The sequence below is a fragment of the Crinia signifera genome, chromosome 11 (genome assembly GCF_055691185.1).
Source record: "Crinia signifera chromosome 11, ASM5569118v1, whole genome shotgun sequence".
In the NCBI taxonomy this organism is placed as follows: domain Eukaryota; kingdom Metazoa; phylum Chordata; class Amphibia; order Anura; family Myobatrachidae; genus Crinia; species Crinia signifera.
In genome coordinates this window covers 65904704-65930570 of record NC_139227.1, presented here as the reverse complement: position 1 = coordinate 65930570, position 25867 = coordinate 65904704, and the positions used below count along the sequence as shown (strand labels likewise).

Below are 25867 nucleotides of genomic sequence, written 5' to 3'. Positions count from 1 at the left end.
CTATTCCCCTACCGGCTGTACACCGGCCTGGCCTATTCCCTACAGTACAAATCTCCCAGAATACAAACCACTATAATTAATATGAAATACATTTATTACACATTTTATAACTGGGACACAGATTTCACATTATCTGCTTCATGTTCACATTTTGGGCATTGTGCTAAAAGACAATACTGCCTCGCGTTTCTTTATTTAAGGAAACATTTTTAATTAACAATTTATAATTTGTATTATTTGGAAATTTGGATGTCTAAAGTGGTAGTCTAACCACATATAAGATTGTGTTCTTCCCCTGGTGGCCATATAAGTCTACCCTGAGCCATGTGCAGACAAAATATCATATCTGCTAAACATCATTGATGCTGGATCAGAATGATACTAGGCTCTGTACAGTGCATGGGTTGCAGTAATGGGCTGTGTAGGCAATCAGGGAAAATAAATGCAAACAAACACCTGATCAGACAGTTTAATGTAAAATGCCTAGCAAACGGTGGCTAAAATGAAAGCAATTTTATTTACAGAAACACATTTGAAACAAATCAGAATATGTCCTTATAATAAAGTGACAGTGGAGAACTTGTTAAACCGTCTTTCTCATGTCTTTATAGTAAGATCAGCCACTGGGGAGCAGTGATGAGGAGTCCATTTATCATTCAATATTTGTGGCTAAATCCCCGAAAACACCGTTATCAGGGATGAGCCACAAATATTAAGTATCCCCCGACTGTATCAGGAGGGACCGCAGCATGAATCTCCGATCCCTGCTGTGATCCCTCCTGCACCGCCGCCAGCTGCATCCCCCATAGTTTTTTATGGGGGAAGCAAAGCTGCACAATGTATCAACATCGGGCAGCAGCGCATCGCATTCCTGGGCTACCACTATTATGAGATGGCGGTAGCCCATTGTAGCCTATGGCTGCTGCCGGGGCAGTATGGTCAGCGAACTCGGCGTAGGGTCAGCACATGCTCAGTCCCCCCCTGCGCCCGGCTCAGCACATCGCAGGGACTGTCCCTGCGAGCCATGATACATCCGGCCGTTAGAAACGCATTTTACAATGCCATCCTGGATGGTAATATTCTGCCTGGTTCACACTGTAAATGTGATCTGTTTATAAATGGGGCACTGAGCCTTTACTGAGCAGTGACTTCTGTATACATAGAGAGAGACCAGTGACTGAGCTATAGCTCACCTGTACATATATAGAGACGAGTGACTGAGGATCAGTGACTGACCTACTGTATAGTGTGCGCAGAGCCCAGTAACGGGAACAGTGAGTGAGTTATATGTCACCTGTATACATATAGAAACCAGTGACTGAGCTATATATAACCTGTATATATACAAAGACCAGTGACTGGGGTTTGTGACTGAGCTATTGCTCACCTGTGTATATATACAAAGACAAGTGACTGGGACACAGTGACAAAGCTATAGCTCACCTGTACAGTACATACACAGTGACCAGTGACTGGGGTTTGTGACTGAGCTATAGTTCACCAGCAAATATACAGGTATCAGGGACTGGAGAGCAGTTACTGAACTATAGATCACCTGTACATATACAGAAGCGAGTGATTGGGGATCAGTAACTGAGCTATAGCTCATATGTGTGTGTGTGTGTATATATAATATATATATATACACACACACACACAGACCAGTGACAATAGATCTCCAGTATAAAGAGATAAGTGACTGGGACTAGAGAATGAGCAATTTGTTACCTGTATATAGAGCAGTTAATTGGGAGTTGAGACTAACCAATAGTTCACCTGTATATTTATAGAAATTAGTGGGATCAGAGAAGGAGCGTTTGCTCACCTGTATATCTACAGATGAATGGGGGCATAAAAGGTCTTTCATCTGCTTATTTACAGAAAATGAATGGCTTTAGAATTTTTACACGTATAATATATACAAAAGACCAAGCTGTAACCCTAAATCCCCCCTCCCTCCCCCTGTTAGTGGTTCATTTGACCTTAGAGTCGCAATTAAAAGGCCAATCATGTTTCATTCATAGCTACATACATTCACCATTTTGAAATGATCTCCCACTTTCAGTCATCAGGTGAACAAACAACATGGAGTTGGTCTGGACTCCCTACGCTGCCCGTACTGGAGCTCCCATCTCCCAAGTCTCGTGGTCCACATGGTAATAGACTTAGCTCTGATGAAGCCACAGGGCTGGCATGATGCCTTATAGATGGCCCATCTTCCTCTAGAGCCAGAAACACTTCAGAAAGGCATGAATTCTCCCGCACAAGCTCATCCTGACGTCGCTCAAGCTCAGAAAGTTTTTTCAGATACCCACCCAAGTCCTCCCTTAAAACTTTTGCTGCATGATACCCAAAAAGTTGCCATTCACTAGCTAACTTTTTGCTTTTTAATCTATCATCATCTAAGAAGCAGCAGAGATCTTTCAGCTCTCTGTTTTCCTCCTGAAGACGATGGTTGACTTGTTTTAACTCCCGAATCTCTGTCAGGTGGCCTTGGAGCTGACGGTTGACCTCTTTGATAAGACGGCCCCTTTGGATGAGAGCTGCCATTTTTTCAGCTTCCTCTTCTCTCAATTTCCTGACAAGTTCTTCCTTGGTATGGGACAGCATTTCTTCATCAGTCACCTTGGAAAGGTCCCGACCCAGCAGCCCACATTCTTCATTCATCCTGTATATCCTGTGTAGCGGCTGCAGTGATTGAAATCAGGAACTTTGTGGCTTTTCTGAAATCCAACTGTAGCCGCAAGATATTATGACAAAATTGGGCAATGAAAATGCTGGTTTAAGATGTAAAATGTGTCAGAACTACTAGATCACAGCCCAGAAAATGCCTGATAGACTGACAAGATGCCAGGAGACTTCTGTTAGCTGTTCTTCTTGTCCACATTCCTCATCTCACAGAAATGTAGATGGAGTAGGCGGAGAGTGCCTGGGATGAAGAATAATATACATTAATCAAGTAGATAGTGGCAGGGTATATATATATACACAAGTGCACAACCACCAATAAACAATTACTTTTTTTGACTACTGCAAATGAATGACAGCAGGTGCCTGGTTGCCATGGTTTAGCACAGATGCAGCATATGAATGCAGCTGGAATAAAGGAAACTACTGCTGTAAAAGTTACTGTATAATGGGCCTCGCAAATGGATTGCAAATGCAAAAATCTTTCTGAAATGGGCAAAACCATGTTCACTGCAGATCGGGCAGATGTAATATGTGCAGAGAGAGTTAATGCCCCCATACATTAATATGACTTGTTGGGCACAAGTTGGATCTGATTTCCCTTGATCTCCCTCAGCAGCTCTCTGGGGTCCTTCCATCCATTTTTACATGCAATTTACTGCCAGGGGAGTTCAAGGAAAATCAGATCTGACTTATCACAGCTGCTAAAAAGCAGCCATGATGTGCGCTGGCAGCTGCAATTTGTCTTGTGTGCTGCAGGTTCAATCTCTGGGTCTGATCCGATGCGCATGGGACCGCACATTGAATGTCAGACACATCCGATTATTGCCACTTCTCACCTGATTTCTAGGCCCAATCTGTCAAAATTGAGTGAAAAGTGGCCAAATTGCACTAGTGTATTTGGGCCTTTAGATTTTGGTAATTGTTTTTTCATTTCTGTGTAGGGTAAATACTGGCTGCTTTATTTCTACACTGCACACGCGGCGATATTAAGCAGATATAGCTGGCATTATGATCGCTGAGCGACCATATGGCCAGTGATTTGTATGTGCTGTGGGCGATAAATAGCCGGGTGCGTGCTCCCTTGTCCAGCTCCTGCCGGGAGAGCATGCAGCTCCCCGGCAGAGTCTCCTTTGGTCGCTGATAAAACGGGACACTGAGCAATATATTGCACCATGTGCAAGCTTTAAGGTGTGTACACATGGGGTGAAATGTAATAGGATGAGAGATTCAGAAAGTGAGATTTAATAAGAAATCTCCAGATTTTTTAAAGCGGCAATCATTCACACTGCAAAACCAGTCTGATTTTACAGTGTAAATGATTGCCGCTTTAAAAAACTGGAGATTTCTTACCAAATCTCCCACTTTCTGAATCTCTCATCCTATTTAATTTCTCCCATGGTGCAATATGGTTGCTGAGCAATATCTCTCAGCAATATATTGCTCAGCGACCATATTGCTCAATGTACGGTTTTAATCAGCGACCAGCAATTTTTGCTAAGAATTGCAAGCAATTTTGTCTCATTCTGTCTCTACCTCATTTTGACTAGAAATCACTGGTCCCTGGTGCACAGTTCATTGTGCACCAGAGACCAGCAATTTTTAGCCATAATCGCAGGAGCGCCTTCCTAACAATGCATCTCCCACAACACAAGAACACACAATAATGGCTTAAAACGCTCCATGTGTACAGGGCTTTAGATTTCAGTTTGAACACACCCCACCCAAATCTAATACTGCTTTCACATCGCAAAATGCAGGGTCCCACTGGGATTTTGAAACGGTTCAGTCCCGGCGCTAACCTGCATTTTGGGATGTTCACATCCCCACAGCGAACCAGCATTATTGCCTTTTTGCTGATGTCATTCGGGGGCACGGCGGGGAGTCGGCGCATCATCAGGGGAGCGGGAGAAGGCAGCGCTTAGAGCTGGTGCTGCTCCAAGCACTACCTCCTCCATAGTGTGAACGGGAAACGGGTCAATGGACCTGTTTAACCCGTTCACACCACCAAGAAACACGGCAACGAACCGGTAAGAACTCTTCTTTTTTACCGGTTCGTATTACCGTGTTGCAACCCATTTACGGGACACGGTGACCCCTTTCACATCGCACTAATTAACAGGTCAAACCGGCTTGTACCCGGTAATTAGTTGTAGTATTAGTTGGGGTATGAAAGGGGTATTATTCTCTCTGCACATGTTGTTTGCCCCACCTGCAGTGAATATGGTTTTGCTTTTGCCTATTTGAGAAAGATTTTGCTTTTGCGACCAACTCTGAATCAGAACCTTTAAATATATCTATTAAAGCATATGATCAGCTCTACCTATCTTTCCCGCATAAAGCTAACGTATTAAATGTATGAATTATAGATTTCATAACTGCGTAAAGCATGTATTTGACATGGAAAGCTATTGTTTTACATTATAATCAGCAACCTATATTCTGTACATATTTTGGTTTTATTTTATTTCAGTTCTAATTATATTTGTGATAAAATGTCACAACAAAGATATGCTTTTCTAGCAACTGCCTGTAGAACAATAAACTAACCCGGAGTGTCCTTGGATATTGTACTGCTTGGCGTGATAAATAAAATGACCTCTCATTCCTTAAAAAGAATCAATGGCAGCAATTGTATTAACATAACATACACTGTAAAACAAATTATATATATATATATATATATATATATATATATATATTCAGTGCTCGAAGTGGGCCGATATACACCGGTATGGTATACTGGCACTTCTTCGAGCACTGCTTTTTTCCCCCTATTGCCGCACTGCCATCCGTGACCTCCCCCCACCCCCAGGGACGGATATAAAGGCTAGGCTAACACCAGCACCTCTATTTAGCTGCCCCACTGTGCCCGAGCTGATTGATGTACAGCTGGGAGCCCAGTGGCAGCCTGCTGGGGTCTGAGCTGGAGGTGATCTGTTCTTGAAAAAAGTAATCCCGACTGAAACGTTGGACACCACCACAGCCTGGTCTTGACTCTTCATTTACCAAGTCCTTTGAGTGCCGCCGATCCCCTTTGGGGATTTGTCTACATACAAGGTATCTCATACCCAGGAAGGCACCGGGGCAAGTAGGCTTTCCGCAACAGCAAGAAGTGCCGGCCCTGACCTGCATCGTATATATATATATATATATATTTGTTGAGTTGTTTGGCACTCCTGTTGAATACTGCAACTTGCCCGGTGCCTTCCAATACAATGAACTGCTGGAAGATGCTTGAGACCTATGGCAGGGTCAACAAGTGAGAGGCGGCACTCCAAAGGGCTCCTGGTATTTAAACCATATTTATTTAGTGCAGAAAAAGAAAAAGGTCTACAGCATCATCTGTCGACGTTTCAAGGCCGTGTCGGCCTTTTCATCAGAACGTGGGCTTGAGAAAGTGCAAAGTGCTGTGGGTAGAAGAAGAAAGACCCACAGCACTTTGCACTTTCTCAAACCCACGTCCTGATGAAAAGGCCGACACTGCCTTGAAACGTCGACAGATGACGCTGTAGACCTTTTTCTTTTTCTGCACTAAATAAATATGGTTTAAATACCAGGAGCCCTTTGGAGTGCCGCCTCTCACTTGTTGACCCTGCCATAGGTCTCAAGCATCTTCCAGCAGTATATATATATATATATATATATATATACTCCTAGTTTGGGATCACAGCTGTATGCACCACACCACTACAGCCACTATACGTGAGTTGGCAGTTGTCTAAAGCAATTGACCGTCAGCTCTTATTTGAGCATATACCCTATCCCCTGAAAGAAGCCAAATAGCGGACATTCATTCCCTTTTTTTCATTTGGAATATCCTCCAATGGAATTGCTCTAAATACATTGCATTGGAGATAGACTACAGATAATATATGGTTGAATTGTTATCCACTTGCCCCATTCATGTGAATGACGAAACGCGTTGGTCCTTCTGCGTTGTCCGAAAGATGTTGTCAAATTGCTTAAAAGGACACCACACTGATATATTATGAAATTGTATATGTGATTCCTATATACCATATATACTCGAGTATAAGCCTACTTTTTCAGAACATTTTTTATGCTGAAAAAGCCCCCCTCGGCTTATACTCGAGTGAGGGTCCCACTTGAGTGAATACGTTTTCCCCGTTTTTTTGTTGTAAAATTAGGTGCCTCGGCTTATATTCGGGTCGACTTATACTCAAGTATATACGGTACTTCTGGTTTGCTATAATGGCGATTTTTTTTATGTGATTTTATAACAGTTTTATGTATTAAATATGTGTTCTGAATAAACTGAATTGATTCTTAGCGCCCTCTGAAACTATCCTTCTTTTTCATATCTATATGCTGGATTCTGTCTGACAGGATCCTTCACAGGTGCTACTCACGCTGGTCTGAGCGCAGATTGGGGATTTTATCTCTCTCTCTCTATATATATATATATATATATATATAGATATATATACAGTATATATCTATATATATATATAGACACATACATACACACTATACTGTATATACACTGTATAATCATCTGCCAGATTTGGCTGATCAGAATGAAAATCTGGTATTCAAGGTGATTATTTAAGTATTTTTCTAGATTGGTGTAGCACTCTAGTGTCCACTTTATTATTTGTTTTTGTTTATTTCACCAAGGGGCACATTTATCAAGTAATATTTGCGGCTAAATCTAAGTATCCCCCTAATGTATCACAGGGGACCGCAGCAGGAATCTCTGATCCCTGCTGTGATCCCCCCCCCCCCCCTGCAGCACCGCCGGCCGCATCCCTTGTAGGTTTCTATGGGGGATGCGAAGCAGCCCGACTTCGCACCCCCGGTGGCGATAGCCCATTGTAGCCTATGGCTACACATCGCACTGCCCGAGAGGCAGTGCGGTCAGCGGGGTCGCGGGGGGGGGGGGGGTCAGCGCATTACCGCACATGTGCAGACCCCCGGCTTCCGGGTCAGGGCTTCGCAGGGACGGGCTCCTTTCAGAGCCCTGTCCCTGCACCCTTATAATGATACATACCAGCGGTATTTCACAATACCGCAATGCGATGTCTGGCGATGTAATCGCGCCGGCATTGCTCTATATTGATAAATGCGCCCCCAAATCCTGCTACCCTGTACAGTGGCCTATGTTTGCATTGTCTTTGAATTTATATAGACATATTTTGTACTTAATCCCATTGTCTATTCATATAATCAACCCATGCTCACAGATGCAGGTTGCAGGTGCCCTGGCAGAGATTCTGATGTCAGTATACTGACCAAAGGAATCCCGTCCGTCGGCCCGTCATACCACACCCCAGGTTGCTGTATAATTGTTAGGTCAGTATTTCCTAAGCGGTGTGCCTATACAGACTGGGTTGCCACAATGCTCTTGGGGAGTGCCTCAGGTTGGTGGTCCAGGACCAAATCATTTATGGTCAAATTGATAGGCAAAACCAGTGCTGGTGGCTGGCAATAATAAAATATTTGAACAAAAAGCACAACTGTACCCCCCCTCTTAGGGGTGCCATGAAAAAATTCCAGGCACTCTAAGATGCCGTGATTCAAGAAAGTTTGGGAACCACTTCTTTAGGCCATTTATTTCTTCAATAGATAAGACAGTATATATTCCCAGGGCTGTGAGACGGATAGGAGACTGAAGCAATATGAGGTGGTGAAACAGATGAAGTTCCAGGTTCTAGGTGCCTGCCTGTCAAGTGAAGTATGAGAGAAGGTGCAGAAAACATACTGTGGGTGTTCATTGGTAGGAGCATGGTAGTGAAGACTGATATAAAAATATTTTTGAAGAACATAAAAATGTGGAAAGAAAAAATTATCAATATTAGACTGTATGGATCAAGAACACCAGAGGTAATGAAAATCCAAAAAAGGTAGATTTATACTGCAGTAGGGAGTGAAATAAATCAGGATACAATATGAACATTCATATATACTGTACCATATGCAGAGATTCAAGAGGAAACATTTTAACCTGAGGAAGAATGACAGAAAGAGGGAGGGTGAAATGTTAGATTAGATTGATGTGAGAAGCTGATTGAGGCATAATATAATATTTCGGTATGAGAAGTAGGCAGTGTAAGGTATGAAAGAAGGATTTTTGATGTGCAAAATCCTCCTAGTTATAACAGAAAGCAATGCTGATAGATACAATACAGCCAGTCAGGCATGGGGGTATTCACTTAAAATGGAAGATGCTCAGCAGAATTAAGGGAAAAGCAATGTACAATCATTACTGAAGCCAATGAATTCACCACAGGGCCACAGGATTGACAGAGAAGGGGGGATGATTGCAGCAGGGAGGCTGGAAGCACAAGACCAGCAGGCTGAGACGCAAGGTGAAGGAAATGGAGAAATACAAAGAGAAAGACAAATGCAGATATGAAAAAGAATCAGGAACATGGAGATGTATATGGAAAGGACATCAGAGGGAAATACATATACAGGAGGACAAGAGGAAACAGGAATGATACCAGTAATAATGGTTTATAAAGCAGTAGAAAGCATAGTGAGAGACAGATCAGCTATAAAAAAAGAGAAGACTAACCTGCTCCTGCAGCTGATGGGGAGAGAGTAGGAGCCAGAGAGCTGGGGGAGGAAGGGGGGAGAAGGGAGATGAAGGGAGGTGTGTAACGTCACAGGCTGAGAGCTCAGGAAATCCTGTATACAGAACCAGCTTGAATCATACACACAGTAGATGTGTTTTGTGTGTGTATGTATAACAGAAACAGATAGACAGATAGATAGACAGATAGATAGATAGATAGATAGATAGATAGATAGATAGATAGATAGATAGATAGATAGATAGATTTGTGTGTGTATGTATGTAGATAGACAGACAAACATATATAGATGTGTGTGTGTGTGTGTGTGTGTGTGTGTGTGTGTGTGTGTGTGTGTGTATATATATATATATAGATATATATATCTATATAGATATATATATATACACACACATATATATATATATATACACACAAACATACAAATATCATAAAATATTTGCAGCTAATTCCTAGAAAACACCTGTTTTTGGGAGTTAGCTATAAATAAGTACCTGCAGAATGTAAGACTGAGGGACAGCGGGCGGAATCTCCGATTTCTGCTGAGATCCCTCCTGACCAGCTCGCAGCCGCTTCCACTGTAGGTTTCTATGGGGGATGCGATGCTGCCCGATATATCAGTCTCGGGTAGCATTGCATCGGGTTCTGGCGCAACCACCATTCTGAGATGGAGGTAGCCCATTGTAGCCAATGGGCTACAAACCGCACTGCCATCGTGGTCAGCACTAACCATGCATGGGCAGCCTCCTTTTGGAGCCTCTGTCCCTGTGTCTGCAGGAACATTCATGAAGATGTTAGAATCGCACATTACATACCTCCCAACTGTCACGATTACAGCGGGACAGTCCCGATTTTCGGGTCCTGTCCCGCTGTCCCACCCGCGGCAGGCATTGTCCCGCTGCGGGGGGTGGCAGTTGGGAGACCCCCCAATCTAATAGAATAGACGCTGTGCGCATGCGCACAGCATCTATTCTCCTATGAAAATGAGGCTGCGGCTAATTAGCATAAGCCGCACCCTCATTTGCATATGCGCCACCCCCTTTTCGGATGCTCGCACGGCTTCGCCGCGCGAGTGTCCCTATTTCCCCAACACAGAAGTTGGGAGGTATGCATTACAATGTGATCCTGGGCGGTAATATTCCCCCAGATTGCATTGTATATGCGACCCTTCTTAAATGGGCCTGACAGAGTGAGAGAGAGGTATGTGGATAAGCTAGATATACAGATATATAAACAAATATAAAAGTCATCCTGCGCCAGTATATGCAGGTTTGCAGATATTAAATAAAAAGGGGAGTGATGGAAACAATATATCACAGCTGAGCCAAACATATATGAAAGCAACAGGCACAATATTATGTGCCACTCTACAGATATGAGGCTGTGTGTCTGGTACCGCCGATTAGCTGGAAAACAGAACTCCTTTTTGGGAAAGGAAAATTTGCAATTATCCATAACATAGGGAATGCCTGTGTAAAAAATGAATTTATTAAAGGGAAAATGCCCGTTCTCTCCACCAGTGCCAGTGGATATTATGTGGGTGGCATACAGTGCGGGATATAGTGTTGGTCAGATACAGTGCACCTCAGACACAGTGTAACGTGGCAGGTACATGCACGAGGTGGTGGGCAGAGCCCTCAGCCGGGACCGCTGTTTAGAATGGCGCACCCTACACACACTGGCTCTGTTAACCTCCTCGGGCAAATGGCCGTAGTCTGCAGATAGCTATGCTTCACCTATAATCGAAGCATTCGAAGGAGCGAATTAGACCTACTCTGATGCAACCAGGTCTTATGTGATTTCAAAACTACGGGGATGGTCAGAGGTAGTGCCAAAAGGTGCTCTAAGTAACAGGCGCTATCTGGATGGAACACCCTGACTGACAGCACCAGGCCAAGGATGGGGAGTGTGACCTAGTCACAGACACCAGATGTAGATGGACCGGGGTGCCACCAAACATAAATACGCCAAAGCAAAGACTGGATACACAATAACTGACGGTACCCCAAAACAGGTGTAAACCCACGGCCGTGGGCCTCTCCATACCTAGGAGAGCCATACTTAAGACAATAGCAAGAACCAAGGACAAAGGGCAGCTTGCCCACCGTAATAAAGAAAATAACAGAACCAGGCTCCACTAGAGCATTTACGTGACCAGACTGCGAACCTCGGCAGCACGGGATGGAGTAGTGCAGGCCAGGAACGACTGGCAGGACTGAACGACAGCAACGTTGAATGGGACTGGACCAGGACCCAGACAGGCCCGAACCAGGACGGGACCGGACCAAGACAGTACCAGGACAAACCGGACCAGGACAGGACCAAGACGTGACCAGACAGGACAAATACATGACCGGACAGGACCAAAACAGCAGTGCAGCCAGGACACACTGCAGGAAGCAATGTCACTGGCAGGGCTGAGCTGGGCCAGATCCCTTAAAAAGGGATCCTCTGGCCAATTAGCCCCTGCCATGAGGCTGGCCACCTGTAGTTAGAATTATTTTCAGGTGGCCAAGCGCGCGTTCTCTATGCTAGAGAACGTCCCATACTATGTCCTGCATCCCCCGGGCAGTCGGAAGTGACATGACCCAGCCGGGCGAATGTGATCCCCCGGGATCGCCTGGCGGAAGTGTCCGGGCCGCCCGTCTCCGGGTGCTGGTAGCAGGAGGAACAGCAGCGGTGGACACCTGGCAGTGTCCACGCTGCTGACACACAGTGCTGGGCATAGTGTGGTTTGGATACAGTGCCATCGTATACAGTGGGTCAGATACAATGTGGGTTGGATAGAGTCTGGGTCGCATATAGAGCATGTTGGATACAGTGCGGGATATAGTGTGTGTTGGATACAGTGCAGGTTGGATACAGCCCATAGTACACCCATAGTACACATACAGTACTGTGACATGGGGTGTCGGCAGAGCAGGGTTGCCGTCGGTATCCTCAGTGTAGGGTGGTGGCAGTGCAGGAGAGCCGGCTTTGTAGGCAGTACAGGTGTGCTGGCGGTGTACTTAGTTTGAGGGTGGTGGTGTCCTCAGTTTGACGGAGACAATGGTGTCGGCACTGCAAGAGTGCCGACAATGTCGGCATTGCAGGTTGCGGTTGTCTCAACAGTGCTGTGGGTGGCTGTGTCAGCAGTGCAAGGGTTCCAGTAGTGCCGGCATTCTTCTTAATGTTTGGCTGCCAGCAGAGTCAGAAGCACGGGGGTGCCGGCAGCGCTGCCCTCAGTGCAAAGGGGGAGGGTGATGATAACATGCTGCTGTCGGCTACTGTGGGAGACAGAAAAAAATGTAATACAGATAAAAGGGCACAATGAATACTTATAACTTTAGTGCCAATGTCCTTGTTGGCAGGGGTGCCGAGAGAGGGGGGAACAGGTACAGTTTACCTGGGCCCGGGCCTGTCAGGGGGGCCCTGGTCTGGACACACAGTTCCCATTCCAGCCACCACCAGCAGCAGCAGGTGCCAGTGCCATGTCTCCAGCCCAGCAGTCCCAGACCTGGTTCCCCACCCATGTCTAGGTCACTGTGTTCCAAGGTGGAAGGTGGGTGGCTGGTTGCTCTGTGACTACTGCCTCCCTGCATGCTGCTGGGGCTGAGATCCGACTCTGGAAGTCAGCATGTAACCCCTGACAGAGCATGTACTGTAACTCCATGACATCGAGCATGTTAACCCCTGGAAAGCATATAAATCCATGGCAATGAGCATGTTAACCCATGGCAGAGCATGTAAATCCATGGCAACAAGCATGTTAACCCCTGGCAGAGCATGTAACACCTGTCAGAGCAGGTTAATCCAATGGCAACGAGCATATTAACCCCCTAATATGCGATGAGCATTACGGTGTGTGGAATAATGTGTAATGGGCATTATGGCATGTGGTAAAATATGTAATAGGTATTACGGTGTATGGCATAATGTGTACTTCCCACTACAGTGTGTGGCAGAACATGTAATGAGCATTATGGCATGTGGTATAATATGTAATGGGTGTGTGACATGTGTAATAGACATTACGGTGTACATTTTTGTCCCTGTATCCACCTTGGAAGCAGTGGCGTAACAACAGGTCCGCAGATGAGCTCTGTCTGTGGGGGCCCCAGGAAGTTGTTGTACCGGGGCCCAGGATTTCTCTTGGCGGCCCTGCTTGTTGGTGAAGTATGGTCTTACCCAAAGTTGTTAATCTCAGGTCGTGATGAAAAGACTCAAGTGATATTCATCGGATATAGAAAAAAATATAATAAACAACAATAAATTTGAGTTGCTTTTCTTTTGTGATCAAGTGTGTTTCTTTAGTAAAGGGGTTTATTTCAATGAGGCGTACCAAGACTTGCATTGAGTTAGATGGTATAAAACATATAGTGGTTTCTTTGGTGCAATCCTGCAATACTCCACTCCTTAGTGAGGGTGACGGTGATCTGCTTTTTTCATATATATATTCAAGATGTGAAAAAGTGACTCTACATGTGCTCAAAGAAAAACGAAAAAACAACTTATGTGAAAAAATTGTGTTGTTGGTGAGTGAGGGGCTGAGAAAATTATTTATTTGTCAGCATACCTCACTTACCCCAATACAGGTGATAGAAAACATATAAAGGTTTCTTTAAATAATGGGCGTACCCCCACTCACGATGATATCTGTGATTATCAAACCTATAACGGCTTCCTTTTGTATGTAGTCTGTGGATGACTGCGTGTTGTTTTAGTCATATATATATAAATATATATATAAAAAAAAAAAACACATGTTCATTTTAGCTATGATGTGTAAGCAGGTGCCAGGTTCCTAAGAAAACCAGTTGCTAGTGTAGGACTTGCAGTGAAATGGGGTCCCTTGGCGATGGGCTGCAAGCTTAAATGCATTGATCAATTCATGAACTAAAACCCCATTATTTATTTATTGATTATTTGAATGTTAAGGTGAGTTAGTTTGTTGTAGTGAGTGCTGGGCCCCCTGTGTTTGTATTTACTAGAGTGTGTGGTCACAGGCCAATGCACCCCATCCTGGGAAGTGGGTGCTGTTTGCACCCCATTCTTAGGAATGGCGAGTGTGTTGGTACTTCTGTATCTATGTATATATTGTTAAAACTGAAATAACGCATCAATAATTATATACTTTTGTTATACTCTGTTTTCTCAAATATTGTTATTTATTGCTGCAGGTGGCGTTAGCTTGTTGCACAAGGTACTAGCCACGCCGTATGAGGCCTACCCTTTGCGCTAAGCAGCAGGTGTTTGTTAGAAGCAGCAGCCATTTTGTTAGGCATGACTTGCATAATAATATTATTAAAATGGCTGATCATTCAGAACAGTGCTGTAAAAGTGATTTCTTATAAGAATTGTTTTTGGTTTTAGAAGCTTAAGAATGTGATGTTGACAGTATAATAGAACAAGGACAGACACCTAGACTCCACAAACTGAATAATATGGGAACAAGGCCACACATGCGTAGACCCACAAGGCCACTGAAGTTGGGTGTTGGGTTAATTATGACATCATGATTGAAAGCAGAGCTTTCCAATAAGACTCAATGCTTATGAGTAATTAATTAATTAATGTGATAAAGGTTTAAATATCAGAGTGATAGAAGGAGGAAGAAGGGAGTTGAGGAAGAACACGCAAGCACGGGGGGCTGGAGGTAATTATGAAGGAGGTTTAATCATGGCTGATCACTGTCCTTGAAAGGTGTCCATTTTGATTTGATTTAGAATTACTGTTTAAGTATTAGCTAATCAATTTTATGTTTCTTGTGTTAGTCTGCATTTGCAAATATCTGTAATGAAGCTATTCTTTAAGTAAAGCATTGCCATACATTTTATAATAAGGTTGTGTGGGTGTGCAATTATTTCAGCGTTGCCGTTATATTTAAAGGTAATAAAGTAAATAAATGTGGTTTGGGTTATTTATCATATCTAATCTTATCAGATAAATATCTGGTTTATCAGTTGGAGGCCCCAGCGAGATTCAATGATGGTTGGTGTCCATATTTTGTCAGTTATTGAGAAGATCAAAGTTTGAAAAAAATTAGCTATTGGAAAAAAAAAAAAAAAATGTGTAGAATTTTTTTTAAAGTCGGTGCATTTGTGTACCCTAATCTTCTCAAACATCTGTTAAGGTATGGTAATCCACAATTACTTGAAGCAACGTCGCTATTTAATTATAAAACCAATAGATCGTAATTTAAGGCATGGAAAGACAACGCTGCATTTTGCAGACTGTCAGCTTGCTAAACCCCCCCGCATCGCCCATTTCTTCTCTGTGTCAGAGAATAGATAAGGAGAGCAGCGAGAAACTTGGCAAGAAGTTGTAAACAACGTTGCTTGAGTCAGGAAGAGTATTTCTTTAGTTTATTTGCAAAGCATGCAGACTATAGCAAGCATATTGGTATAAAGGTTATGCTGGCAATAAATTTTCTACTTTTTAAAAAAAAAAAATATTCTTTGAATAACAGTATTTTTTTTTTTTTTGTTTTGTTTTTATTTTTTGACCGCAGTTGGATTGTTTGATGTATATTGTCTGCTGAGGATATTGCTGAAGTAACTAATCTGTAGCGGTTGTTTTGATAATTAGAGTTTCTTTGTTTGTCCAATCTATAAATTTTAAAGAAGTTGCATATATTTGTTGTAGGTTTTCCCGTGCTTATAATTTGGGGATTAGAGATAGGTAGAGGAGATTGTGCATTTACGTCTCTTTCTGGTTGACTGGCCAGCAACATGTGGAAGAAATGGAATGCATGATTTATCCATAATCTGTATTGTTTGGAAACCCCCGGATTGTCTACTGTATGGTTTATATAAGAAAATGTTAATAAATAATTAAGTATACGTTGCATTGTTAGAGCTAGCAAGCAGTCGGATTACAATAACAGTTTGAGCTAATTTCTTTATATCCATAGACAGAGGTCCGTTAAAATACAGAGTTTAAAGGAGTAGAGACGCTAATATTGTAAGCCAAGTAACAGTTCATTTTTACCACCAGAATAAATAAAGTTAATTGGAATATTGTTTATAACAAAGAAAGTAAGATCGAGTTTATCTCATTGTAAAGTTTTTTCTCTTGTCTTGCGGAGATGAAGTCCGTAATGTAGGACTGATGTTTTTCTGCTATGGGTTTTTGATTTAATTTTTTTGGTTTATTAAACAAAGCAGCTGTGAGTTTGAAACTCTAAAGTGATGGATTCAGTTGATGTAATGCGAGATAAGGAGTTGTCCATGTTAGGTGAAGAAACAGGAAATGATCATGTGAATTCAATGTTTTTTTCATTTAATGAGTAATACATTTTGGATAAGAAAAGTGATATATATATATATATATCGATGAGATATAAGTCCAATATAACATCTATTCTTAAAGGTTCATATTGATATATTAGACCGTGTTTTCTGTTGGCAATTTCTATTGCCTATTTGCTTAATCTGGATACATATATTGAATCAGATATACCTTGAGTAATGCGCAGATAAATCTTGGGTTTATTTTTATTCTTATGAATGGAAGGTAATCAGTGATAACTGACTCAAGGCTGTGGGGTTTTCTTTAAGCCAATTTTTGTTTTGTTTTTTGATTTGTGTTAATTTAATTTTGTTTGTTTTGAAAGGGGGAGGGTACTAAATTGATAGAGTATCTTAAGGGGTTAATACTGTGGCCACAGTTAGCTAGATAACCAAGGGGGATAGTGATCTAAGCGTGTAATGATCGCTTAGACAATGTGCAGATATGGTAACAAAGAATGACATATTGCATATAATTTTTTTTCTGATTTGATGAGTTGATTTTTTCCTGTGAACAGTGCTGACCGGTAGCGAGATTCACAGGGGGTATCTGCCACCTACGTACAAGGTAGAATATATGGGGAAACATAATAAAAGAAGACAGGGTGGGGGTGGGACACGTGACTACTGATAACAGAGGACAGTAGATGAAACACCAGGCTGATAACAGAGATGGACAGTAGGTGGCCCACTATACTGATAACAGAGAAGGACAGTATGTGGAAGGCGTAGGTGTGATAACAGTGACAGACACATAACGCAAGGTTAGGTTTTTTTGGGAAATTTTTCATTTATTTTATTTACATTTTTGTCTTTGAAAGAGGTAACACCTTTTTAAGCATTTGTATGGGATCACAGAAAGTTCTGAGTATGTGACTAGTGTGAGCAAGTGAGAAGGAATAGAAAATACTATGCTGGACATAGTTAGTTGGAATTGGCGATGATGATGCACCTGTGAGGTAATGATTATTTGATGAGAGTGAACGCGCAATGGTCTGGTGACAGGTGGTGAAAGCTTCAAGAATTGAGATAGTATATCCCACTAACCCACATATGTTTGGAAAGATTGTACTGTTTCACTGAGGGGTTAATTCTGTTCAGTGAGAAGTGAGGAGAGGTGATATGTCTTTTAGAGCCTTAGGGAGAAAAAGAAAAAAAATGGGGAAAAAAAAGAATCATTTTGAAATTTTTGTTTATTTTTGAAAAAAACAGAAGGGAAGAAGTTTTTTTTCCAGTGATGAGGTGAGAGTAACATCAGAAATAACTCTGTAGGAGATTAAAGGCAGGAAATGGTTAATGAGATTGATAAGAGAGTAAAGTTTTATTCCTAAATGATGTGAAATATCCAAGGAGTGTTACAGAACTGTTTTCCATAACAAGGACATGAAAGATTTTAGAATTGAAGATATTGTTTACCCTTTTGAAAAAGCACAATGAATAGATTAAAGTTATTGCAATGTTTGAATGGGACAGTGATCAGCCATACCCAAGGATGACCTCCAGCCCCCTCCTCTCTGCTTCCCTCAAGTGATAATGTTGTTTTGTCAACATCTGTTTAAAAACTGCCATTTTTTTTTTCTCTCCAAATGACAAATGCTAATATGATGTCAGAGCTTAATAATGCTATTGCTTTTGCTTGTTTTATTTAAATAAAAACCCAGCCAATAGAGGTGTGACCATTCCAGAGAAAAGATTAATTTACAAATTGATGCATTTCATTTTGCACAGAAAAAGCAAGTGTTTAAAAAAAAAAAAAAATATTATTATTATTATTATTATTACTACTGAGCCACTAGAAATTATTTATAAAAAATATTGAGTCTGCAGGTACCTCTGCAGAATCCTTATCAAAGCCCTTATTGAAAAATATAGATTTTATAGTGATTATTATAAGATGCATATTGAGTTGCATTTTTATGCTTACTGATTTATCTGATTGCATGTTGCCACTTTACTAGATCAATTGGTCATGCATATGAGCCCACAAATAAGGAATGGAGGTCACAATTAGGTGCAGCACTACTGGGTTCTGCTACTAGTAAATCGCATTTGCTGCACAACTAATCATGATATTCTCTCAAATATTTGTAATGATTTAATGATTGTTTTTTCTCAGAGTGGTTTGGAAGAAATTGTGTATTATTAACAGGAATCCATGAGAGACTGCTGTCAGAAGGCACTAACCGATATGAGGACCCTCACGGGGTTAGAGGATACGAGTGATGCTCATAGGGCATTAGCAATTAGTATTTTGATGAGTTTTCAACTAATCATGTCACAAGTTTCTAAACATCTATGGACCACAAGAAATAGTTTTTTTCCAGATTTGACAACAACGCATATTATTTAATACCCATAGTATTTGCAACACTCCGTTATTGCAGGTTATCTGCCCAATGCGATTATTCTTCTTATTATTTTTTTAGTGTAAATCAATTCACTTTACAGTTATGGAAGTATTACCGTCATCTAATCATTGATTTATGATCTGCATATCTCTTACTATCAAATAGCAGATAGTCAGGACTTACTACATTTATTTACAGCACAGTCCAATATACGTGGACTTAATTAAGCCAAAGTTTTATGGACAGCCCCACTATGTCCCACAATGAGTTGCATGATTGCTACCACAATGCTGATTCAATATGTTTATGATCTAATGATGTGATTAAATTTTTTACAGGATTCTCTTACTGACACCTTTTCTATTACTACTACTAAATCAAACTGACACAGAGCTGGCAAAGTACAATATACTGACATAATTGCTTCATTTGAGGCTCTGATACACGCACTGACAGAAGCAACAGCACTGGATATATCAGATTTATCATATGTCTTTACTGTAATGAACAACAAGCAGCGGCCTTGGGAGTTTGAACACATATACATGGGGGTTCACATAGACCCATCAGGTACTACAGTTGCACATTTGACCGAGTGGCATCTGCTTTACCAACATGTTTAAGGACTGTGGCGGCTGCTGCAGCCTTTTGTATAGAAATTACAGAACACCGCACACTATGTGTCTCTAATGCTACATCTTTGCTACTGAACTCTTCACGGACAAGACACATTTCCAGTGCATGGTTCTCTCGTTGGGAACTTTTGCTCCCAGCGCCACATGACCTGACTATTGTCAGGTGTGGTACGCTAAATCCTGCTACTCTGCTACCTGGTGGGACCCGGGAGTCCCAGAGGATGGATGAGAGGCAGGATTTAGAACATGATTGTGAGGAATATTTAAAGCAAAATTTCTCCAAATAGACCTGATATCTCTGACACGCCACTACCATCTACAAAGATTGTAGTTGTCACCAACAAGGAGACTCAGAATGGCCATATACGGGATATGCGGTAGTATTGGATTTAGAGATCCTCATTTTCCATCGTGATTTTGCTATGATATAATACGCTAATATCACAGCAAGTAAAGGAGCTCATTGAGGCTGTGCAACTCCCTGCAAAGGCAGTAGTTGTTAAGTGTCAAGCTCACATGTTATAAAGTGATCTTGTTGCACTTGGTAACAAAAATAAGATGGCCACTGTTGTGAATCACACCACTATACAATTTAATGTTTTTACAATTGACCAGCAGAATCTCATAAAGCATCAAGAGTTGTGAATTTAAAAGGAATGTGCCAATGGATGATGAATGGAAGCAGTCAAAAGGCTAATGGCCTATGTAAAGATGGTGGGGGCAGACCAGTAGCTCCCCAAACCCCTCCTCCTGGCATATGCAGAAGCTGCCCATGGGATGACCCATGTAAGGAGAGAGAGGGCATGTATGTTGATTTCATCTTATGCAAAGGCCCAAACGCATCTGCAGAAGAATGAACTCAGGAAAATTATTCCTATAGAACCATCAAACATTTCTCCTACCACTGGTCCATTCCTAAGGTTAAAAATAATTTTTTTGGAATTTACATGCATACAAAATTGTCATTATATTTAAATGGTATCTGATGTTATCTTGATTATAAGGAACATCCCAGCTGTCCCATGTACAGCATCCTTTACAGCAAAGAAATTTATTGAGAAATTTGTGTTCAGATATGTTATCCCATAAGGTATATGGTATTAAAAAAAAAAAAAAAAAAAATTTATAGAGGTATTTGACAGGAAAGGTATTCTAAGGAATAAATCAATGTATGGTTATTGAAGGTTGGTTGCACTCACCATTCACTAAAAGGTTTTAGTCAAAATTGAACATGTTAACAAATGCACATTGAAAACACATTATTTAGGGTGGGTGTGGAAATTACCATGAGTTGACTTGAAGTTTTGTCTTCGGTTTTGTATGACATTCACACTACTCCTCAGCAGCCACTGAACCTGTCCCCTTATAAGATCATTATTTTAATTGATATATACATTTTTTGGGAGACCATCAATCCCTATTCAACATCCAGCAGCAGACTTGTCACTCTAATTCTCACATTATCTAAATACTTTGCCAGAAAAGCAAACAAGCTTATGAAGGGATGTTGTTATAAGGTCCAGCCTGGAGACTATGCAATGGTGAGAAAATTCTTACAATTAAATGTCTCGTAGATCAAAGGCAAGACCCGTCCCTGTGAAACAAACCGATTGAATTAATGCGTCTCACTGCAAGAAGGTTTCCGACCTGGTGGTGATATCAGTTGAAAGAAAAAGAAACTGATGCAGATAAATATTGTGACTGTGATTCTAACTTAATAAACTTATTGGATGATGGGCCTGTCCAGGGCCCCCACACAGACCAAGACAAGGTCCACGGAATCGGGGGGCATCCTTAGTGGTGTCCCTGCGGGTTGTGGGCAAGAAGAGGTCCACGGAATCGGGGGATACCCTTAGTGGTGTCCCTGCGGGTTGTGGACAAGGTGTAAAACAATGAACCCCATGAGTGACCAAGTTTCCCATACACTCACTAACTGAAGAAGTCATTTTTGTTTTTTAAGTTTTTATCTTTTTATAGTGAATGAGGGTTACCAGGGATTGGTTGCTGGCAAGGACAGTGTGTATAGTTATCAAAGAGGTATTACTAGAGTCATGGTGGTGTATTCTACTTCTGCTTTTAATTTTAATCCCACAAGTAATAATCATAACAGACACACATATACATCATACTACTGATGCTCCCAGGTTTCGGTATGCATCAGAGGATGGTAAAAAAATACTGATGGCCAATATGTTAAACTAATTAGAAGGTTTAAAATAAATATATTAGTAATAACATAAAAGTAACTGAGAACGCCCACACCAGAACCATTGATAGAATACATCTAGTTAAGGTATCAGTAAAGAAGAGGCATTCTAAATAAGGATGGTAACAATGGTGCAAACATAATATCTATATGCAAACTGACATTTCTTCCTTAGACGCTCATCATGAGCTGATAAAAAGAACAATAAGGTAAACTGATTGTTGGTTATATTGTCATCTACGGTATCACTCCGGTAATATTGGGTTAATGGCTACTTATATTTGCAGTCAAATCAAACAACACTTAATTTTATATGTAGGATTTACACAAGTGAATCTTATAAGGTTACTGACTCTCCCTAGGTTTAAAATTGGTAAAGAGTGTAATAACAGGAGATATTTTGGAGTACAACAAAACATGTAGTTATGTGACAGAGTTGGGTGTGCTAGTATAAAATCTAGATAAAAAGGGTACTCATTGAATTGTTTCTTAAGATGTTTTCTCAAACATACTGTCTCATAAGCCATGGATATTACCACAAGGATTATAAGGTTTCTAAATGGTTACAAACAAGATCTATTGTAATAAAATGTACTTTTACTAATTAATACAGTGGTGATTCAACATAAAGATTTGAAAGTAACACATGGTATATTAAAGAAACACACTTATTTACATTATCCCAAGTTTATAAAATTGTATTTGAATTTGTGAATATAATTAAAATATGGTACAAGCATCACAAATACTAAACGGATGATGACGTTAAAAGGAAAGTTGAATTAAATTATTTGGGTTAAAATTTAGTTTATTGAACAGGTGTGAGTGATGTGATTCCCTACAGTTGGTTTATTTGGTTGAACCCCAATAACTGGTTCGCATAAGTCAATGTTATATATGCTTTAAGAAGTTTAATGTTTTTGCCAAGATAATATTATTGATTTTTCTGTATACTAGTGAAATGCTTCAAGAAGGTTTTCCGATGTATTAAGAGAGAAACAAATGATGCGTTTTGCAAGAGATATGAACTTTCTTTGGAGAAGTTCAGAGGATGGACTGTTAAAACTGAAATAACGCATCAATAATTATATACTTTTGTTATACTCTGTTTTCTCAAATATTGTTATTTATTGCTGCAGGTGGCGTTAGCTTGTTGCACAAGGTACTAGCCACGCCGTATGAGGCCTACCCTTTGCGCTAAGCAGCAGGTGTTTGTTAGAAGCAGCAGCCATTTTGTTAGGCATGACTTGCATAATAATATTATTAAAATGGCTGATCATTCAGAACAGTGCTGTAAAAGTGATTTCTTATAAGAATTGTTTTTGGTTTTAGAAGCTTAAGAATGTGATGTTGACAGTATAATAGAACAAGGACAGACACCTAGACTCCACAAACTGAATAATATGGGAACAAGGCCACACATGCGTAGACCCACAAGGCCACTGAAGTTGGGTGTTGGGTTAATTATGACATCATGATTGAAAGCAGAGCTTTCCAATAAGACTCAATGCTTATGAGTAATTAATTAATTAATGTGATAAAGGTTTAAATATCAGAGTGATAGAAGGAGGAAGAAGGGAGTTGAGGAAGAACACGCAAGCACGGGGGGCTGGAGGTAATTATGAAGGAGGTTTAATCATGGCTGATCACTGTCCTTGAAAGGTGTCCATTTTGATTTGATTTAGAATTACTGTTTAAGTATTAGCTAATCAATTTTATGTTTCTTGTGTTAGTCTGCATTTGCAAATATCTGTAATGAAGCTATTCTTTAAGTAAAGCATTGCCATACATTTTATAATAAGGTTGTGTGGGTGTGCAATTATTTCAGCGTTGCCGTTATATTTAAAGGTAATAAAGTAAATAAATGTGGTTTGGGTTATTTATCATATCTAATCTTATCAGATAAATATCTGGTTTATCAGTATATATATATATATATATATAGGTACTTGTGAGTTATCCGGGCTGCCGATTTCTAAATCGGGTCGGATCGGGCACATCGCATCGTATCGCATGCGACCATCGGATGCGATGCGATGCGATGCGATGACCCGATTTTTCCATAGGAATCAATGTTAAAATGGACTGAATCCATTTTAACATGGAATTCAATGGGAAAAAGGGGTCCTTTTCATACCCCTACTATCCAAGTGGGCATGGAGTTGGATATAAACCTGTGGCGAGCGTAGCGAGCCACCGAGCCCGAAGCGTGGCGAGCGTAGCGAGCCCCGCGAGGGGACACAGAATACCGTCCGCTCGCCACGCTTCGGGCTCGGTGGCTCGCTACGCTCGCCACAGGTTTATATCCAACTCCATGCCCACTTGGATAGTAGGGGTATGAAAAGGACCCCTTTTTCCCATTGAATTCCATGTTAAAATGGACTCAGTCCATTTTAACATTGATTCCTATGGAAAAATCGGGTCATCGCATCGCATCGCATCTGATTGTATGCCTTAACTTAAGGCATACAATCAAAAAATCGGCAGCCCGGATAACTCACAAGTACCTATATATATATATATATATATATATATATATATATATATATATATATATATATATATATATATATATATATGAGTCCAGGCGTCCGGCACTCGCTTGTAGTGTGTAATTGGCTCCGGGTGCCCTCCTATGCCAAACACTAGATATCCACCAGACGGGCGGCACTCACGGAAATAACAGGCAAGACACACAAAGTGCGCTTAACGTTTCAATCTTTAACAGATTTTCATCAGAAGCGCTTCTGATGAAAATCTGTTAAAGATTGAAACGTTAAGCGCACTTTGTGTGTCTTGCCTGTTATTTCCGTGAGTGCCGCCCGTCTGGTGGATATCTATCTATATATATATATATATATATATATATATATCCAAGTACATAAAAAAGAAACATATATACAATGTGTAGAATGTCTCCAAACGTTAATAAATATAGTTGAGGTTTTTAGTTGAAATTTGCAATATACCTCACTTATTAAGTAAATTATCAAAAAACAGAAGGGCGTATCCCAACTCACACTGCTTTTGAAGATAAGTATATCTCGGTTTCTTTGTTTTTTGGAAAATTTTCAATATTTCTGTGGTTTGGTGGCTCAAATTATTCGTAGTTCATAAAAGACAAAAAATGGATCCAATGTGTAATTGTATATATTCAGTATTTAAAGGTTCCAACAATATTGAAACATCATATATTAGCGTACCTTACTCACCCCTTCTAATTGGGGGCCAATGCCCGTAGCGGTTTCTTTATCCTATGTAAGGTTACCATAGGTGAAAATTTGACCCAAAAACTTTTTAGAAGACTAGACTTGATCAAAAAGTTCCAAGTTTTAATCAAAAAAATTAAATATTGCATGTGTCCCACAAAAAAACTATAGGGACTTCAACAGTTAAAAATTGGTACAATCCATAGTAAAACATGAATATCAAACAGGAAAAAAAGTACAATACATACATCCAGAAATCTGTGGCTGTTCACTCTCCTCTGACAGGAGAGTCTATGCGTTTCGGTCAAGTGGACCTTTATCAAGATGTTTGAATAGCTGCATATTTTGAAGTAAAGGTGTGACTTCAGAAATTATGAATTAAGAGCAGCATTGCGCCACGAATAATCTATCATTTGTTTTTGTACTGTGGGAGACAGTCTAGAGCAGAGGAGCGGTGCCAATTGGAAACAGGCAGTGGAGTGCTGACAGGAGAAATAATTCCTTTGAATCAATGGGCGGCCGCTGATTGGCCAAGAGAGCCATCTGTCATAGCTCTCAGCCAATCAGCAGTTTTAATCCAATAGAAGAATCTCCTGCCCAAGAGCCGCCGCCTGTTCCCAGCGGGCCCAGCTCCTCGGCTCCGGCCACTCTCATCACAGCAGCAGGGCAGCACCAGGAGGCAGAGCGGGGAGAGTGCCTGACCTGCCCGGCATCTGCCCTCTCTGCAGACTAGATGAGTGCCAGCAGTGCGCTCAAAGTGCAGATACTCTGTGGGCAAAGCCTAGTTATGGCCCTGGCGCCCATTCTATAATTCAATTAAGAAAAATTTGGATGCTTCCGATGCATAGTGTGAGCTAGCCTACATAACAAGAGCCGCAGTAGTACAAGCACTTATGCAGTTCTCCTTTCATTAACCCCATTAGTTCCAATGTATAGATAAGCAGTCAATAGGT

The 25867-nt window shown here is 41.0% G+C and overlaps 1 protein-coding gene across 2 annotated transcripts; it reads right to left on the bottom strand.

The window, feature by feature from the left end:
- Positions 1–455: 455 nt before the first annotated feature.
- On the bottom strand, positions 456–9380 carry CCDC85B (coiled-coil domain containing 85B). 2 transcript variants are annotated; one of them, XM_083165705.1, is made up of 3 exons: positions 9230–9353; positions 8624–8656; positions 456–2929 (listed from the first exon to the last, which is right to left on the bottom strand). In XM_083165705.1, exon 3 carries the CDS (start codon positions 2665–2667, stop codon positions 2062–2064), a length of 606 nt encoding a protein of 201 aa, XP_083021831.1. In that variant the 5' UTR covers positions 2668–2929; positions 8624–8656; positions 9230–9353; the 3' UTR covers positions 456–2061. The 2 variants fall into 2 exon arrangements, with proteins under 2 accessions (XP_083021831.1, XP_083021832.1); XM_083165706.1 differs by lacking the exon at positions 8624–8656 and having other exon boundaries at positions 9230–9380.
- Between the last annotated feature and the right edge of the window lie 16487 nt (positions 9381–25867).

Bases quoted from the DNA above. Each gene is read 5' to 3' on its own strand.
- CCDC85B (XM_083165706.1), bottom strand. From the start codon at position 2,667: ATGAATGAAGAATGTGGGCTGCTGGGTCGGGACCTTTCCAAGGTGACT.